The sequence below is a fragment of the Hydra vulgaris genome, chromosome 07 (genome assembly GCF_038396675.1).
Source record: "Hydra vulgaris chromosome 07, alternate assembly HydraT2T_AEP".
NCBI classification, from domain to species: Eukaryota; Metazoa; Cnidaria; class Hydrozoa; order Anthoathecata; family Hydridae; genus Hydra; species Hydra vulgaris.
The window spans coordinates 39509610-39531155 of record NC_088926.1 but is presented as its reverse complement, the minus strand read 5'-3'; the positions used below and the strand labels follow the sequence as shown (position 1 = coordinate 39531155).

The following is a 21546-nucleotide window of genomic DNA, read 5'->3' as shown; positions in this document are numbered from 1 at the left end:
TAAACTCATATTCTAATAAATTCTAAACTCATATTCTAATGGTATCTAAATTTATATTCTACTAAATTCAAAAAACATATTCTAATTGATTCTAAACGCATAATTTAATGAATTCTAAACTAATATTCTAATGAATTCTAAACTCATAATCTAATGTATTCTAAACTCATATTCTAATGGATTCTAAACTTATATTCTATAGAATTCTAAACTCAAATTCTAATGAATTCTAAACACATATTCTAATGGATTCTAAACTCATTATCTAATGGATTTTAAACTCATATTCTAATGAATTCTGAACTCATATACCATTGAATTCTAAGCTCATATTTAAATGGATTCTAAAATCTTATTCTAATGAATTCTAAACTCATATTCTAATGGATTTTAAACTCATATTCTAATGAATTCTAAACTTATATTCTAAAGGATTCTAAACTTATATTCTAATAAAATCTAAACACATATTTTAATTGATTCTATACCCATATTCTAACGGATTCTAAACTCATATTCTAAATGATTCGAAACACTTATTCTAATGGATTCTAAACGCATGTTCTAATAAATTCTAAACTAATATTTTAATGGATTATAAACTCATATTCTGATAAAATCGAAAAATAAATTCTAATGGATTCTGACAACATATTCTAATGGATTGTAAACTAATATATCTAATGAATTTCAAACACATATACCAATGGATTCTAAACGCTTATTCTAATGAAGTCTAAACTCATATTCTAATAAATTCTAAACTCATATTCTAATGGATTTTAGACTTATATTATAATGGATTCTAAAGTCATATTTTAATGAATTCTAAACTCATGTTCAAACGGATTCTAAACTTATAATCTAATAAACTCTAAACACATATTTAAATGGATTCTAAACTTATATTCTATTGCATTTTAAACTCATATGTTAATGTATTCTAAACTCATATTCTTATGAATTCTCAACACATATTCTAATGGATTCCAAAATCATGTTTTATTGGATTCAAAACTCATATTCAAATGGATTCTAAACACATATTCTAACGAATTTTAAACTCAAATTCTAATGAATTCTAAACTAATATTCTAATGATATTACCTCATATTCTAGTGGATTCTAAACTCATATTCTAATAAATTCTAAACTCAAAATCTAATGGATTCTAAACTCATATTCTAATGAATTCTGAACACATATTCTAAGAAATTCCAAAATCATATTCTAAAGGATTCCATACGCATATTCTAATGAATTCTAAACTAATATTCTAAAAAATCCAAAACTCATATTTTAATGGATTCTAAACTCATATTTTATGGGATTCAAAGCTCATATTCTTAAGGATTCTAAACTCATATTCTATAAAATTCTAAACTCATATTCTATAAAATTCTAAACTCCAATATTAATGATTTCTAAATACATATTATGATGGATTATAAACTTATATTCTAATGGATTCTAAAGTCAAATTCTAAAAGATTCTAAAATCATATTTTAATAGATTTTAAACTCATATTCAAATAGATTCTAAATACATACTCAACAGGATTCAAATCTATTATTGTAATAAATTCTAATTTTGTATTCTAATAAATTTTAAACTCATATTCTAATGGATTCTAAACTCATATTCTAACGGATTATAAACTTATATTCTAATAAATTCTTAACTCGTCTATTGATGGATTTTGAACTCATATTCTAATAGATTCTACACTCATATTCAAATGAATTCTAAATTCAAAACCTAATGGATTCTAAACTCATATTCTAATGAATTCTAAACACATATTCTAAGAAATTCCAAAATCATATTCTAAAGGATTCTATACGCATATTCTAATGAATTCTAAACCAATATTCTAAAAAATCTAAAACTCATATTTTAATGGATTCTAAACTCATATTTTCAGGGATTCAAAGCTCATATTCTTATGGATTCTAAACTTATATGCTAATAAGTTTTAAACTCATATTCTTTAAATTCTAAACTCATGTTGTAATGAATTCTAAATACTTTTTATGATGGATTATAAACTCATATTCTAATAGATTCTCAACTCGTACTCTTAAGAATTCTGAATATATATTCTAATCGATTCTAAACTAATATTCGGTGAATTCTAAATTCATATTCTAATGAGTTCTAAACACTCATTCTTATGGATTCTGAACCTATATTCTATTGGATTTTAAATTCATATTCTAATGGATTGTAAACTCGTATTCTAATGGATTCTAAACGCAAATTCTAATAGATTCTAAACGCATTTTCTAAGGAATTCCAAACTCACATACTAATGAATTCAAAACTCATATTCAAATGGAATTACCTTATATGCTAGTGGATTCTAAACTGATAATCTAATTATTTTAAAAGCCATATTCTAATGGAATCTAGACTCATAATGTAATGGATTCTAAACTCATATTCAAATAAATTCTAAACTCAAAATTCAATGGATTCTAAACTCATATTCTAATGAACTCTAAACCTATATTCTAAGCGTTTCCAAAATCATATTCTAAACGATTCTGAACGCATATTATAATGAATTTTTAACTAATGTTTTAAATAATCCTAAACTCATATTTTAATGGATTCTAAGCTCATATTCTTATGGATTTTAAACTCATTTTCTAATAAATTCAAAACTCATATTCTAATAAAATTTAAATCCATATTGTAATGAATTTTAAATACATATTATAATGGATTATAAACTTAATTTCTGATGGAATCTAAACTCATTTTCTTAAGAATTCTAAACACGTATTTTAATGGATTCTAAACTCATATTTAAATGTATTCTAAACTCATATTCTAATAGATTCTAAACACTTATTCTAATAAATTCTGAATACATATTCTAATGAATTCTAAATTGTTATTCTAATGGCTTTTAAACTCATATTGCGATGGATTCTAAACTTATATTCTATGGATATCTAAACTCATATTCTAATGGATACAAGTCTCATATTCTAACGATTTCTAAATTCATTTCCCAATGATTTACTAACTCACATTGTGAGGAATTCCAAACTCATATTATAATTGATTCTAAACTCATATTCTAATGGATTATGAACTCAATTTCTGATGAGTTCTAAACTCAAATTCTTATAGATTCTAAAATCATTTTTAATGAATTTAAAACTCTTGATCTAATGGATGCCAAATTTATATCTTATAAACTCTGAAATCAAATTCTAAAGAATTCTAAACTAATATTCTAAAGGATTTTAAACTCATATTTTAATGGATTCTAAACTCATACTCTAATGAATTCTAAACTCATATTCTAATGGATTCTAAACTCATTTTTTATTAAATTCTAAATACAAATTTAAATGGATTCTAAACTTATATTCTAAAGAACTCCAAATTTATATTTTAATAAGTTTTAAACTCTTATTCTAATAGATTCTAAATACATACTCTAATGGATTCTAATCTAATATTATAATGAATTCTAATTTTATATTCTGTTGTATTTTAGATTCATATTCTAATGGATTCTATACGCATATTCTAATGAATTCTAAACTCATATTTTAATGGATTTTAAATTCATACTCTAATGGATTTTAAACATATATTCTAGTGGATTCTAAATACATATTCTAATAGATTCTATACTCATATTTTAATGAAATCTGAACTCAAATTCTAATGGAATCTAAACTCATATTCTGAAGGAATCTAAAATCACATTCTAATGAATTCTAAACTTATATTTTATTAGATATTAAACTCATATTCTAATGGATTCTTAACTAAAATTTAATAGATTCTAAACTCATATTCTAATGGATTCTAAGATCACATTCTAATGAACTCTAAACTCATATTCTAATGGTTTCTAAACTCATATTTTAAAGAATTCTAAAAACATATTCTAGTGAATTCAAAAATCTTATTAGAATGGATTCTAAACGCATAATCTAATGAATTTAAAACTCATATTATAATGAATTCTAAATTAATATTTTAATGAATTCTAAATTCATATTTCTAGTGGATTTTAAATTCATATGTTAATGTAATCTAAACTCATATTCTAATGAATTCTAAAATCATAATCTAATGTATTCTAAACTCATATTCTAATGGATTTTAAACTCATATTCTAATGGATTCTAAACTCATATTTAAATGGATTCTAAACTCATATTCTAATGAATTCTAAACTCATAATCTAATGGATTCTAAACTCATGTTCTAATGGATTTTAATTTCATATTCTAATGGATTCTAAACTCATATTCTAATGGATTCTAAACTTATAATCTAATAAATTCTAATCACATATTTTAATGCATTCTAAACTTATAATCTAATGGATTTAAAACTCATATGTTAATGTATTCTAAACTCATATTTTAATGAATTTTCAACACATATTTTAATGGATTCTAAACTTATATTCCAATGGATTTTAAACTCATATGTTAATTTATTCTAAACACATATTTTAATGAATTCTAAACTCATATTCTAATGGACTCTAACCTTATAATCTTATAAATTCTGAACTTATTTTTAAATGGATTCTAAACTCATATTATAGTGAATTCTAAACTCATATTATAATGGTTTCTAAACTAATATTCCTATGAATTCTAAAAACATATTCTAATAGATTCTAAATTCATATTCTAATAAATTCTAAACTCTTGATCTAATGTATTCTAAATTTATATTCTAATGGATTCTAAACACATATTCTATTGAATTCTAAACTCAAATTCTATTAAATTCTAAACACATATTCTAATGGATTCCAAACTCATATTCTAATGAATTCTAAACTAATATTCTTCAAGATTCTAAATTCATGTTCTAATGAAATCCAAACACATATTCTAATTGATTCTGATATAATATTCTAATGGATTCTGAACTAATATTCTAATAGATTTCAAACACATACTCCATTGGATTCTAAACGCTTATTCCAATGATGTCTAAACTCATATTATTATAAATTATAAACTCATATTCTAGCAGATTTTAAACTAATATTATAATGGATTTTAAACTCATATTATAATGAATTCTAAACTCATATTCTGAAGGATTCTAAACTCTTATTCAAATGGATTCAGAGCTCATATTCTACCGAATTCTAACATCATATTCGAATAGATGCTAAACTCATATTTTTATGAATTCTAAACTTATATTCTAATGGCTTTTAAAGTTATATCTGAAGGATTCTAAACTCATATTCTAATGGATTTTAAACTCATATGTTAATGTATTCTAAACTCATATTCTAATGAATTCTCAACACATATTCCAATGGATTCTAAAATCATATTTTAATTAATTCTAAACTCATATTCAAATGAATTCTAAACACTTATTTTATTGAATTTTAAACTCATATTCTTATGGATTCTCAACTTACATTTTTATAAATTCTAAACTTATCTTCTAATGGATTCCAAACTCATATTTTAATGGATTCTAAACTCATATTCAAATGAATTCTAAACACATATTCTATAGAATTCTACACTCATACTTTAATGGATTCTAAACTCCTTTTATAATAAATTCTAAACTCATCTTTCAATGGATTCTAAACTTATATTCTAATGGATTCTAAACGCATATTTTAATAGATTCTAAACTCAAATTCAAATGAGTTCTAAACACATATTCCAATGAATTCTAAAATCATATTCAAATGAATCCTAATCTCATATTCAAAATGGATTCTAAACTCATATTTTATTAAAGTCTAAGCTCATATTCTAATGGATTCAAAACTTATATTCTCATAAATACTATACTCATATTCTAATAGATTCTAAACTTATGTTCTTATATATTCTAAACATTTATTCTAATGGATTCTAACTGTATATTTTAATGAATTCTAAACTCGCATTCTAATGAATTCTAAATTCATATTCTAATGGTATTTAACCTCATATTCTAATGGATTCTAAACTTATATTCTAATGGTTTCAAAAGCAATATTCTAATGGATTCTAGACTCATATTCTATTGGATTATAAACTCATATTCTAATGGATTCTAAACTCATATTCTTTAGAATTTTAAACTTTTATTCTAATGCATTCTAAACTAATATTCGATGGATTCTAAACTCATATTATAATGGATTCTAAACTTATATTTTAATGGATTCTAAACTCATATTCTAATGAATTCTAAACTTATATTCTAAAAAATCCTAAATTCATATTTTAATGGATTCTAAACTCTTATTCTAATGGATTCTAAACTCAATTTCTAATGAATGATTTTAAAAGCCATATTCTAATGGATTCTAGACTCATAGTCTATTGAAACATTTTCTAAATACATATTCTAATAGATTTCTAATTCACATTTTCATGAATTCAAAATTCATATTCTAATGGTCTCTAAATTAATTTCAAATATTCTCTAAATTTTTGTTCTAAAAGATCCTAAATCTATATACCGATGGATTTTAAACTCATATTCTAATGGATTCTAAACTCATATTCTAATGAATTATTAACACACATTCTAATTGATTCTAAAATCATATTCTAATTTATTCTAAACTCATATTCAAATAGATTATAAACTCATATTCTAATGAATTATAGACTAATATTCTAATGGATTCTAAAGTCATGTTTTAATGAATTCTAAACTCATATTCTAATATATTCTAAACTCATATTTTAATGGATTCGAAACTCAAATTCTAATGAATTCTAAATTCATTTTCTTCTAGATGCTAAACTCATATTTTTAAGAATTCTAAACTCATATTCTAATGGATTCTAAATTCATATCTAATGGATTCTAAACTCTTATTCTAAAGGATTCTGAACTCTTATTCTAGTGGATTTTAAACTCATGTTCTGATGAATTCTAATCACATATTCTGATGGACTCTAAAATCATATTCTAATGAATTCTTAACGCATATTCTAGGGGATTCTAAAATCATATTCTAATTAATTCTAAACTCATATTCAAATGGATTTTAAGCACAGATTGTAATGAATTCTAAACTTTTATTATAATGGATTATAAACTTATATTCTGATAAATTGTTAACTCATCTTTTAATGGATTCTAAACTCATATTCTAATGGATTCTAAACTCCTATTCTATTGAATTCTAAACTCATATTCAAATGGATGCTTCAAATGAAAACTTCGTCGTTCAAATCAAACTCTAGTCTTCCCCGCTTTGCGTGACCTTGGCTCCTATCTTTTGCGTTTTGAAGCCCGTCCTTAACTACGTCTTCTACCTCAGCATCTGTAGCTTTTTTTGTCAATGGATTGATTCGAACTGCATCTAATGAAACAAAACAAAAAAAATTTTATGAATTTCATAAAGTGCCTTGTCAAACTTAACAAGCGGAACTTTTTGCCATAACTATCGAAAATTGGTTTAAGAAGCAACGAATACATCAATATTAAACAGTCATTGCAACATAATCTTTTTTTTTGTTTTAAAATTTTTAATACATCTAGACTCTGGCGCACTCTCGAGTTCCAAATAAACGTCCTCCCCGCCCGTTCATTAATTTTGGAATATTTTTCCCACCCAAGCTTATAAAGACCCCCCGTTTAATAATTTTTACTTGTTATTAAAATCAAATTTATATCATAGATCTAAAAAAAAAACTGTGAAAATCGGCTTTAAAATCAAATATGCCAGTCACAGATAAATACAAAAATGTTCAGTGAAAACAGGCTTTAAAAATTGTCGAACTTGGTTTTTTTCTCACCAAAGTATAAGCATATTAAATTCTATTGAAATTATGATAAAATAGCTGTTAGAAAATGTGTACTTGACCGCAAGCCGCGCTGGAATTAAATAGTTATGTTTGTGTTTTGTGAAAAAGTTTTTAATTTGAATTTATAAACTGAAATTTTTCAAAAAAAATTAACACCAACTTTTTTATTCCTCCCTCCCCCCACCTGTTTATTAAATTTTTACTAAAATTCCTCCCCCCCTCCTCCCCCTCTTTCCTTGTGATCGGAACTCGAGAGTAGGAAGGTCTATAAATATATGGCGGCTGAAACTGAATTTAAGGCATTATGCATATATTTAAGTTAATAAAAAATGGTATAAAATATTATGCATTAGCCATTTTTTTTTAAAAATTCAAAGCGTGGAAAAGCAAAATCATTTTTATAATGTATGAGTAGCTAATAGTGAAATTTTCAGTGCACCAAATCAACTCAAATGTAAAGTAGGTGATTTTAGACAATATCCTAGAAAAAATCCCTATATAATATATAGGGATATTGCCTAAAAACACCATCTTTAACTTGGAGTTGTTTTGGAGAGCTGAAATTTTTACTATCAACTTCTTATATATAATAATAATGAATTTACTTTTCCACACGTTGATTTTCAAAAAAAGTTTTTTTTTGAGACACCCTATTAGCCATTTCTTTAAATTGTATAAAAAATATAAGTTTGATAATTACCATTGACAATTTTTTTATCATAAGGACTGAAAATGCATTTTTTTTCCCATGTCCCATGAAATTTAATTCACAAGCTAAAACATTAGTTATCAAAGCTGTTAAAACTCTCCTTGTCGTATCTTTAATGTTGGCACCACCAAATGACACCAAGATAACTAACCTAAAAAAGTAAATTTACTTTGAACAATATTTACCAATTTTATAAATATTAAATATATAATTTTTTAATTTGTTAAACCATGTTTAATAAAACTAAATAATATTCATACCAACATTTGCTGAATTGCAGATCCAGAAGATACTTTTCTTAGTCTAGCTTCTAAAATTTCCATTTGCTGCCATGATTCTATCGGCAGAATAACTCCATCTGGCAAACTTTTTTCAATATTTGTTTATTTATCTATTCAGAATTTCCTGCTGGTGTACTTTTAGCAAAGTTACATCAGCTTTCAACTCCTCAAGAGATCTAAATAGCCTTTCCATTTGTAATTCTAAAAGAATCAATCATCGTTCATTAAAATAAAATAATTTTTCTTTAGATATTGTTCAAAAAAAAAATTACCCCCAGTTGTTCTGGCAGAAGCATGTCGTAGGGGCTTTGGTAATATAATCTTGGTCGAAAGAACCACCTAACAAATAATTATTTAGTTTGTATTTAATTATTGAGTCACTAATTTTAATTCGTATTATTAGTATAAGCTTTTAGGGTATAATTTCAAAGTTCTTTTACAACCGGACCCGAATGTAAAAAATTGCTTAAACTCTTTAAATTTCTTATTGACTAGATACAACTTTTAAAATGTATATTATATATGTCAGCTGTGTTAGATGAAATTCTTTGAGCTTTAGGTTTTTTGTTATTTGCTGACAAACTTTCACAATTCTTTTCAACTGACCAGTGATCATCTAAAAACAGTTCTAACATTTATTTGGGTTAAGTAAAGGGCGATTCCACGTAAAAACATCCAGGGCATGTAATTGAGCCCTGATTCGACAATGTTTTAATTTCTGGTTAGGAAAGACAACTATCCAATTTTTTGTAATAAGTCTATCTATACTATTCATGCAACTTTAAAAATAATGAATAAAATAAAATCTACCTATATTTGCATTTTGTAATTTTACTCGCCCCAATAAAATTATGATAAATGCCTAAATTTTCGGTGTTAAGTTCTTTTTCAAATGTTTTAAGTTGTTTTAGTGGATTCCTCATCCCAAAATATGTATAAGTATACATTTTCAGCTTTTCATTCCACACAGAACAATGACAAAGTCCAAAATCATTTTTCAAAATGGCGGATTTTTGACAGTTTATGAAACTTTTAAATAGCTATATCTTTAGAACCGGTTGGAATTTGATGATAAAATTTTGTTCATAATTTATTAAATCTTTAAGTGGTGCAAAAATTAGTAAATTCAGAGACTTAGGGTTGCATTTGCAGAAAAAATTGGATGTTTTCACGTGGAATTGCCCTAAACTAATAAACAATATAATTTAAATCTAACATTTTGAAAAATTCCAAAAAAAGTGTAAACATGCTTTTGCATGATTGTATATGCATATAGTATATAATATATATTTCAGTGACCTTTATTATTTATACTTTATTCAATAATACCTACAACGTTGATTATTATTAATACCTTGACTAGACGTAGGAGTAGAAATATGTAAACTTGAGGATAAAAATGAAGGTATGGAAGGTGGCTGTAACAATATTGGCTCTGTAGCTTTGACTTTAGTTATTGGCTGCAGATCATGATATACATAATCAAATTGATCAGGAAAATAATTTATGGCTGCACGCTTTCGTTTTCCACTTTTTCCAACTTCCGCATCAGATATTTCTCAAGCCATATCAGATGTTTCCTCATCGATAGCTGCTTTTTCTTTTGCCTTTTCCAACGAGTTTATGAAAAAAGAAATTGTATATATATACATATATATATATATATATATATATATATATATATATATATATATATATATATATATATATATATATATATATACATGTACACAAACAAGTATAAAATTACCCGTTTCCATCATAATTCTATTTTTGTATTGCTTCCAATCTGCTTTTGGACTTTGCATGGTCTTCACAGCTTTGGAGATGGTCACTGAATTTTTTGTGTTAGGCCAATGACAATGGGTTTTAGAAGGTGTAATCCATGACAATGGTACTGCCTCCACACTTTCGGACTTGCCACAAAAAACAACGACAGCAAACATGATATTATTTAATCAATTTACTTAATTAATTGATGATATTGCTTCTTTTTTTAAAAGTTACATTTTACATTTTATACATTTATAATTAATTTGTAAATTTTTATTTATAAGTTTATAAAAAAAATTATAAAATTTGATTAAAAAATTATGAAATTTCAAACAGAATATAAAATTTATAAATAAAAAATTGCATTTATTTATGTATGAATAATTTGTACTTAAATAAATTATAAGACACTATATAGTAAACTATGTAATATAACCCTAACGTTAAATTGCCGTTAAATTTATTATAAAAAAAAAGATTACTCAGAAATAAATATAATTAAACAATTCATTATAAATATAATAGCATTTACAAATGACTAAAAAAATACAAAAGTGGTTTTGTTAAATAAATTTATTTTGAATGTAATAATGGAATTATGACATATCTTTCATTATCTTCTTTGTAACAAATAGGGATGCAAACAGATTTTGATATAATGTCCGATCCTTTTACTGTTTTATAATGGGAAGTACCACCACTAAAACCACCACACATTATTCCAATTCTTGATGAAGGTAGAGGATATCTATAAAAGTCTGAAAAATCTTTTAACTGTTCAAGAACAAGAAAAGGTTCGCTCTCATTATTAAAAATATTACGAATTAAGTAAGGCTTTTTATCATTTAAAATAATGCAATTATCAGCAGTTGAAATTGTAGATAAATACATGTTATTTATAGTAACAGCTTCGTATTGCTCAAAACTCCTAAAACGTTTGTCTGGAACAATGCCATTGTATTTTCTTTTATGGAGTTTATTACTTCCTAGTTCACAATTTTTGACAACACTGTTAACATAATTTTTCTCTTTCAACCTACGTGCAATCTGTTGCAAAGGATAACGAGGTTTTCTTACTAACCGTTTTATATTTTTTAAAGCATTCTCAAAAGGAAATGCAGAAAAGTTATCAAGAGGCCCATATTTATTAACATCTGCTGCCAAGTGTATTAATGAGTGCACATTATAAACCAACATGCCATTACCGTACAAAACTTTTAAATTAAGCACAAACGTCACGAGCAACTGATTAGCATAATCACCTAACGACTTACACAATTTAGGACTGCACCAAATATTAATTGAAACAGAAAATAACATAAAATTATCATACAATCGCTTGGGCAATAATCCTTCTAAAGCAACAGGACCACTATAAAGCAAAAGTTGACGCAATTCAGTTGCCTTCCACATGCGAATTTCAGACAATGCTTTTGGCTTTCTAACAAAATCTCTAGAAATACAGGAAACCACTTGTAGAAGCCTTTTTGAAATTAATAAAACCGTTTTACTATCTAATCGAACAGCTAGAGGCCCTTCTATCCATATATATATATATATATACATATACATATATATACATATACATATATATACATATACATATACATAACCTTATAAAACAAAACAAACAGTCTATTATCATAATTTATTAAATCCACATAATAATTATGAGGACCTTATAAATCAGCCTAATAATTAATATGATTATTAACACTACTTATGTTCCTACTTAAGTAACGATAATTTGTATTATTACTTATAAGTAATAATACAAGTTATTGTTACTTAAGTTTAAATATGCTCATTCCCATGGCTAAAGGGTCAGACCCCCCTTTGTAGCAATTAGTTGAATCTAAAACTATAAAATCACTCATATTAGTTAAGTAAGCTTAAGTAATTTGAGTTATTATATAATTTGAAATCCAACTAATTGCTATACGAGTTATTTTATAATTTTAGATTCCACTAAAAAAAAAGAACAATAACTTTTTATTTTTTATTGGTATTTATTTTTGTTATATATAACAAATATAAATATGTAAACGAAAATAATAAAAACCAATACTAATACCAAGACTAGTTTTAACCAATTTACCTTTTTTAACGAATACTATATATATATTATTAGTTAAAAATTTTTAATTTTAGTAATTTAAAAAATTAAATCATAAACGAAAAAAAGACTTTATTTTTGTTAAAAAAACTTTTAACCAATACCATGGCCGTACCGTAGGAGGGGGGGGAGGGGGGAGGGGGTGTCGGGTTCTATCGACCCCCCTTTTTTGCAATTGCTCTTTTTTCCTACCAATTGCCCTCTGTTTTACATAAATTTTGTTATAAAATCAAACAGTATATTTATTTGCTACTAAACCCCCCCCCCCGCCCTAAATTAAAAAATATATATATATTTCACGGTACGGGCCCGAATATGCTTTTGCAATTTAGTTTTGGATTTATTAATTTATAAATTAATAAATCAAATACATAATTACAAAAGCGTATTGTTTGAGATTTTTATATAATAATTAAAATAATCCTTAAATAACTATTTGTAAATAGTACAATTAAAGTAAATTGTATAAAAAGCATTTCAAGAAACTTACGATTTGTTTGTGTTGACTATTTTAACTTAAATCAATCTTTCGTCCACTTCTTCGCGTGATACAAACTGTTTTGTTTATCGTAAAATCACTTATATTAATACTTTTATAACATATATAAAATATATACTAATACTTTTATAACATATATATAATATATTAATACTTTTATAACATATATATAATATATTAATACTTTTATAACATATATATAATATATTAATACTTTTATAACATATATATAATATATTAATATTTTTATAACATATATATAATATATTAATACTTTTATAACATATATATATATATATATATATATATATATATATATATACATATATATATATATATACATATATATATATATATATATATATATATATATATATATATATATATATATATGTATATATATATATATATATATATATATATATATATATATATATATATATATAATATATTAATACTTTTATAACATATATATATATATATGTAATATATTAATACTTTTATAACATATATATATAATATATTAATACTATTATAACATATATTTAATATATTAATACTTTTATAACATATATATAATAACTTTCATAACAAACAGTTTGTTTTCAAAAGTACGCGAAATTTAAGCAAATTACAATAGCGTCGTTAAAAAAGAAAAAGACCTAAAAACTTATAATTAACTGTTATGTTTTGTAAAGCTATTAAAACATTATTAACAACGTGCTCGCAAAATTATTGAGCATGGTTCACTTCCATATTAGGCCGGTGGCCATATAGCAAAAATGTGACTAAAAATTAGTTTTCGTTGGACCCTTGTAATAACTAAGTTTTTTGTTTCAATATTGTAAGAGCATGGTACTAAGATACGAAAAACAGAAACTTGCCCCATTTTTGCCCTGCAGTTTTTGAGAAATAGGGCTCGGGTTTTTTTACCCCAAAAGGGCAATGGAAAAAAAAATTATGGTCAAATTTTGTAAAAGTGATATTTTACTTGTAGTAAATTAAACGCTGAATACATTTTTTCTAACAACATTGACCTTAAAATGAATTGTTCTCAAGGATCGACCCGACGCTAATTGTGGTTGGGGGGGGGGGGAGGATAACAATTTATAACTTTTAGTTCATTCGGTTGGCAAATGTGGACCTTTTAGTTCATTTAGTTTGCAAGTTTAAACTTTTTTGTCGGGTTAGCTTGCAAATTTGGAACAGTAACCTTTTTAGACTTACGCCCCTCCCCCCCTCCCCCCCCCCCCATTCACTTGATATCTATTCTCGCCGGCCATGTCTCAAGATAATAAGTTTTGTTTTTGTCGATGCAGTTGAACTATCTCGTACTCATATATTGTGTAACAAAAAGTAGAACACCTAAAGTTTAAAAAAAGAAAAAGTACTAGAAACTATTTTTTTATTCATCAAGATCGCTTTCTGACTCTATTTCATCATCATCATCATCATCATCATCATCATCATCATCATAGAGTCTTTCGTCAAACGAGGTGTTTTCACAAGCTTCACCGCATGCGCATAGATTAGTGCATGCGGTGAAGCTTTTGTTTACAAGAACATCGATTTGTGACGCAACCAAGTTTGCAAGAACAGTGAACAAATTCAAGAAGGGAATCGGGTGCAGGTGTATTTGTTGTCCAAACCAAGTTTACCTGGTCTCCATTTAAAGACCAACCATAGCCATCGGGCGAAGGAACATTTAATATACCTTTCAATGCATTTTTTCGGATGTAAGCATCATAATTGGCACGTTTAATGTGTATAATAAGCGAATCATATTTTGGAGGGAGCATCTCTTCTGTAGATTTGCCCATTTTGAACAAGTAATATCGTGCTTTATTGACAACATCTTCTTTGCTTGCACCATAAAGGTGACAAACAAATTTCTGTATGCCATTAACAACGTCATCTGATACGTCTAGTGACATTCCGATACCTCGGAATGCTGTACAATATTCTTTTTTCTTTTCTGCCGTCTTAAGGGCAGATAATTTACCTTTTCCTTGAAAAGTAGACACTGCATCACAACCTAAGTAATAAGTAGAAACACTTCAAACATTTACGTTTTCAGATACAAAATTAGTTCAGATAAACAGCACAATTTAATACATAATTTTTGATAAAGTAGCAAAATAGTGCATGAAATAAATTCTTTGCAAGAAAGATAATGATTTCACTTATAAAATTTAATTTGAATCTACCTGTAAAGGAATGGAATCCGATCATTGCATCACACCAATCGTAACCAATTTCTTTTGCGATTTTATTTACATTAAGGATACGTTGTTTGTTTCTACATCCTGTTTCAAAATGAAGAGTTGCAGAGATAAACCAACTATGGTATAATGCACTTACGAACACATCTGTATCGGGGCTTGCAAGTATAACATGAGCATATGAAACCGAAGCGTGTTTACAATGTAACAATAACCGAGTATCAGCTTCGTGGTCGCTACGAAGTTCAGACAATTCCGTACAAATCGAATTTCTGAAGCAGTATGTGCTATCACCATGTGTAATAAATATCTCTATTTCATTTATTGCATAACTTTTCCATTCTTCCAAGAGAAACTTAACCAATTCCTCTTTATTGCTGCCAACACTCATAAACTTCTTCCATTGTTTCGGTACTTTTTGATCAGGCCCAAATATAGTAACATTCTGGACACCAGATTCAGCTCGTCTTTGTCGCTCGGCGTGTTTGATACCAATATATTTCGATACCTGTCCGTAACAAAGTCAACTCTATTTGACTTATGCCTAAGAGCAAAATTTATTACCATAGTGAATATCAATCGACTGAGTTTCCCAAAATTTTCGGGTATAGGTTTAATTAATTGCAATATAGCCATACCGTCCAAAATTAATGCGTTGTTTTTAGGAATATCCACTGATAACTTATCAATACATTAATCTTCGAGTATATTCATAAGCTTCGACTTCGTTGTTTTTAGTAAAGATCTGTCGAAAGATGCCAACTGAGGCGGGAATACTCTCAACGAATACTTCAGTACTTCTTCCATATTTATGTCACGGTTACGTGCAAAAAGCAAACAACGAACCCAAAAGTTACAGTCGTTTTTTAAAACTACAGTTTTTCCTGTGGACAGTTTAACTATATTTTTGTAGCTTGCGAATGTTTTTAGCTTTAACATTTTTCTTCTGATAAAAATATTCGGATCATCACTATTCAGGTTATTCCTTATGAAATCAACACAGTTTTTGTCTCCTATCTGGTAAGCTCGATCTAGATCTTTTGTAGTTTCCTTATCTGCAACAATCCCAGTAACAATATTTACAAGATCATTTGTGACTTCGTTTTCAAATGGATTAATCATTGAAGAAACTGTTTCCATTACATCAATAACTGATTTTTCATCTTTCCTAATTCTTGTTACAAATCTTTACGAACCCTTAAAATCAGAAATCAATATTTGTCTTATAAGACCATATTAACTAGTAAAAATGGTATACAACAATATAATAATATAACAACTAAAACATTAGGTTAAGAATGGAACTCATCAGACGTTCTGTTATGTTTACCTTATTTCTTTATAAACTGGAGCGGATTGGAGCAGGGTTGCAACTAGTGAATGATTACAATGATTGCAAAGAATGATTTACAACATTGATACATGTATACAAGTAAGAAAGAAACCAATAAAAATACAGAAAAATACCTAGATTCCTTAACATAGCCATTGAGTAATTTACATTGTTGGGCAATTAACGATCTTTCTGGTTGAGATAGAATCCATCTCTGCACAGCTCCTCGATTGAGAGTATTGCCTCCATTGGTTTTACAATCTCTATTACACGTTTGTTCTATTGCCTGATCACATGCAATAGCTGAGAAAGAACTGGCTTGACGTTGAACTGTCCAGTTATTTTTAAACTCCGTCAGAAGGCCTTAAATGTAAGCAATATTGTAAAAATGACACTTAGTGTAACCGCGAAATGTTTGTAACTTAAAACAACTACACATTGTGTAATAATAGGATTTTAAATATATCTTCTAAACAATCAAAGGGAGTTAAATTATAAAAGAATAATGTAGTTATAAGTACAATATAAACATTTGTAGTTATAAATATATATATACAATATATATACAAAAATATAAATTAATTTCATGCAGATGTAGCACAATGTTTCAATACTATTTATTTTTTTAGTGCAAAAACAATAAACTTAAACACATCTTGATGCGTGCTATCTATTGCTTTCATCTCTAACCAGTAAGGACAGAGATACCTTGCATAATTGACTCTGTCGTATGCAAAATACCAGGGTAACATCATTCTCACACATTCTAAATGAAGCTCCCAATTTCTTGTTCTAGTAGCACGAAGGAATAACAGCATCAGCCAAACCATATCAATATAAGAGCTCCAAAATCTAAAAGTGCTTGATCTTTCTGAGGAGATTTTAACAAATTCATCATACCTGAGTAAATAAATTAATATTTGAGACGGTTTCAAAAAATAAACTCAGTAATTGCAAAAATATCACTATCTTTATTACCTATCTTTATTTTTATACCTATCTTTATTTTTTACAAAAAGTTCTCAAGAAAAAGAACATTAAATTAATTGTATAAATTACTTTATTAATTAAAAAAAATAAAGAAAATTTGGATACTATACCTTTCTCTAATTTCAACAAACAAACCACTTTCAATATACCATTGGAATTCAGAAGTTCCATGTAGTTCCATTAATAACAAGCAGAAATCCTCTACTTCATGTCGGTTGTCAACATCCAAGGAGTTCAAGAATGATTCAAATCTAAGGCGACTTAAAGCCTCAAACATGATTTTATGCACCATTATGCTTCTGTTATAGTGTTTACCTGTGAGAATACCTTTAACTGCTCCCTTGCCACTAGACCAGATTCAATGACAATATCCTTAAATTGAAACTGATATATTAATGCCCAAAGTTTGCAGTTTTAATAAACCAATAAATGATAGCTTGCAAATATTAAAAAAAAATTAAAGTTTATGATTTAATCAAAAACTTTAACACAAAAAATCAAATTTTGTAAAAATATCTTTATCTCTAAATAGAAATAGCTAACTTCTACAATTTTCATCCTTATGTTTAAAACTAATTAAATACCTTAAAACTGAATCCATCAAATCTTTTAGCAATAGCAGTCATAAATGACATCATAGTATGAAATTCGCCAAGTCTTACTACAAATCTATTCGAAAACTCAGGTTCCTTCCACCGAACCATTTGAATTTTTGAATACACAGCCTCATCACAGACAATTACTCCATACTTCAAATTTAGTTTGTTTATAATATCAACACTTCTACGTAATATTGTGTATATTGTTGCAATATCAGTAACAGGAGCATCAACAGCTGGTAAATATCCAATGTATGAGACATGAGAGGCAGCTTTGTTTTGACCAATATTGAAAGCAGTCCAACTCGGAAAGGAATTTTCTTGAATTTGACTTATCTTGAGCCCTATCTTGATCCTTAACTTTCTCTATTGATATAGATGAAATGACAAGATCAATGTTTATTTTTTCGATTAGCTTTTTAAGCTTGGGTGATTCTTTTTTCCCAATCTGATAAGGTAATATGCTAGAAAGTGGTTCTTGAATTGTTCGAGGTCGTTTTGAAACTGTTATCTAATAAAAAAAAGTGAAATTGTATGAAGTGGATTACTAAAAGAATGAAGTTTTTTTTATAGAAAATAGCTAAATCCAATCAAGAAACATAAATGAATGAACACCTACTAAAAAAAAAGAATCATTAGCTATAAAACTATGTAGTTTTAACAAACAAGATAAATGTTTCAAAAAAGATCATAAAGTTTCTAATTTTGATTTAGTATAATTGATATGCAGTGCTCCATGTGAGGGGGGAAGGGCAAGATGTCATTCAGCCACCTTTTTAAAAACTTTAATCCATTCTTTTCTATATCTTTCCTAATATAGCAAAGATTAGAAAAGAAAAATTGTATTTATAAATTAGTGAAAACTGTCCCTTTCGTTTTTCCCCTTACATTGCGCATTGTTTATACCTCTCTTTTTTCTTGGGTTGGTCCAATATTTAAAGGTTGAACAATGATTCCATTAGCCATATGAGTAGTTCCTTTCCCAGATCTTGTTTCCTCACCGAAATCAATGTTGTCCCAAACCAAAATTGACAGTGATGTGTCTTTAGTTCCTGATTAAAAATTTGATTTAGAAGACCAGAAATTTATTGTATAAACCCGATAAAAAAATTAAGATATTATTAAGATAAATTATATACTTATTTTGATTTTTTGAATATATTATTGTTTATATTATGGTGATAAATCTTACAAAAGCCTTGTTTTGATCACTTTATAGTTAAAATTATTTTTCATCATAGATATTGTTTAATCTTACCTTGTGGTAAAACTACATCTTCCTTTAGATTGATAGACGCTAATGCTGTTTCATATCTCATTGTTGCCAAATATGATATACAATGACCAAAACCACTCAATATTTTTATCAACTCTTTTGATCCAGTTATCTGCCTTGTTGCCATTGGGCAACAAGGCAGATAACTGGATCAAAAGAGTTGTTGCCATGGGCGCAAGCAAACACCTAAATCTGTGGCACAATGCCACAGATTTAGGTGTTTGCTTGCGCCCATTTGAACTTATATATATGCAATCTTGAATTAAAGATAAGACTTTTTTTTAATGGTTTCCTCTATACATATGTAGGATTCAATTTTTGGTTCATCATCAATACCTAACAGCCAAACAAAAAAATTGAATAACCCAGGTGGTACAATGTTCTCTATATTTTTAAATGAGAATTCAGAAGATAATGGAGGCCATGTTGAAAAGAAATCAGGAGTTGTATTTATTATATTTCGAAAATGCAATGCTGTTCTATATATGCTACTCGTATCAACAAATTCATAGTTGATATTTTGAGGTTTATCTGTATCTGACAAAGGTTCTGTTTGAGAAGACTCACTTTGTGATGTTTCATTATCATAAACAAGGCTCTTTTCAGCAAAATGGCCACTTGATAGATTTTCAAGCAAAACTATTTCACTTGAATTTCTTTTACCAGGTGTGTGGAAAATTAATTGTGGAAAAGCTGCTTGAATCCTTGACTTTAAACGGGACACTTTATAATTATTGGCATCAATATTTTCTTCACGATAAACGATTGAAACAAATAGACTAAACAACTTTGACATAAACATGATTTTCTTCTTTTTAAGTAATTTTTCTATTATTATTTCATTTGAAAATATATGAAAAAATTTATTGTAATATTGAACTTTAGGCTGACCTTTGTGTTGATTTGCTAAACACTTTGTATAACTTATGTAACACGTTCGATGATATTTAACTTCAAGAGCAACACAAATCTTTCCGTTAATATGTATAAGAATATTTTCATCGAATTTATAGTTGGCTGCTTCTCTTAACCTCCCACAATCAAATGTTTCTGATCTTGAAGGTGATTCAAGCGTTCGTTTTAGAGATACCTGAAACCAGCATTGAAAAAAAATATTTCTAAATAGTTATTACCCTCTCAACAGTTATTATCAAAAAATTACTCTAATGCAATTTAAAAAAAAAAAATTTAGTTACATTGTCAAAATATAATTTTCCTGTTAAACTGTTTGCAATACAAACAAAAAATTATTTTTTTAATTTTAATAATACTTATTTTCGCACCATTGACGTCAACCAAATAAAAACAAATTAAAAAATAAAATAAAGAGAGATTTTTGAGAAAAACTATGGTATAAAGTATGCATTAGCTATAGATTATTAAATAAAATTAGTTAATAATGTACAATTTTACCTTGTTATTGTTCCATTTTTGTTTCTTTTGACATAACCCTAACCCTAACCCTAACCCTGACATATTTTGACATATATCTGGCCACAAATAATTACTCTCACCCAATTGTCTACACCGAAATTTTTTTCTTTTTGGCTGATCTTCGTCAGTCCTTGCATTTATAGATGTCGATTGTTGCATTTCATCATCTATATTAGTTTTCCTACATTCTTTTAGCTCAGTTTGTTGGTGTTCATCCCAGTCAATTTTTTCTGTCTGCTTATTATTTTCTGTTCTTTCAAGTTTGAAAACATTGCAAATACGTTCGTAACATTTTGGATGGTAAAAATAACCCATGGCAAAGCTTTCCATTTCTACAATATCTGCCATTGAGTTGAATTCCTCTTCTGTTTTAGCGTTAATGGTTCTAAAAGAAAATCTTGCCACATCTCCATTTTTATTTCGAAGCTTGCACCACCTTTTTCGTGTGCTAAATATTTTTTTATAGCTTTAGTACTGCATTTTTTAATGCATTTATTCGGTATATCATCAAAATCAGTTAAACAATCATTATCGCTTA

The 21546-nt window shown here is 26.9% G+C and overlaps 1 protein-coding gene across 1 annotated transcript; it reads right to left on the bottom strand.

The window, feature by feature from the left end:
- Nucleotides 1-18163: 18163 nt before the first annotated feature.
- On the bottom strand, nt 18164-19701 carry LOC136082771 (uncharacterized). The gene is made up of 5 exons (XM_065802194.1): nt 19557-19701; nt 19205-19350; nt 18604-18809; nt 18284-18482; nt 18164-18181 (listed from the first exon to the last, which is right to left on the bottom strand). The coding sequence occupies exons 1-5, from the start codon at nt 19699-19701 to the stop codon at nt 18164-18166; spliced, it is 714 nt and encodes a 237-aa protein (XP_065658266.1).
- Between the last annotated feature and the right edge of the window lie 1845 nt (nt 19702-21546).

Bases quoted from the DNA above. Each gene is read 5' to 3' on its own strand.
- LOC136082771 (XM_065802194.1), bottom strand. From the start codon at position 19,701: ATGGCAACAAGGCAGATAACTGGATCAAAAGAGTTGATAAAAATATTG. The intron at 18,810-19,204 runs GTATAAACAATG...TTTTTTTATTAG, and splicing joins CAACCCAAGAAAAAAGAGAG to ATAACAGTTTCAAAACGACC. The intron at 18,483-18,603 runs GTTGGACTGCTT...AATATTACGTAG, and splicing joins TCAAGAAAATTCCTTTCCGA to AAGTGTTGATATTATAAACA.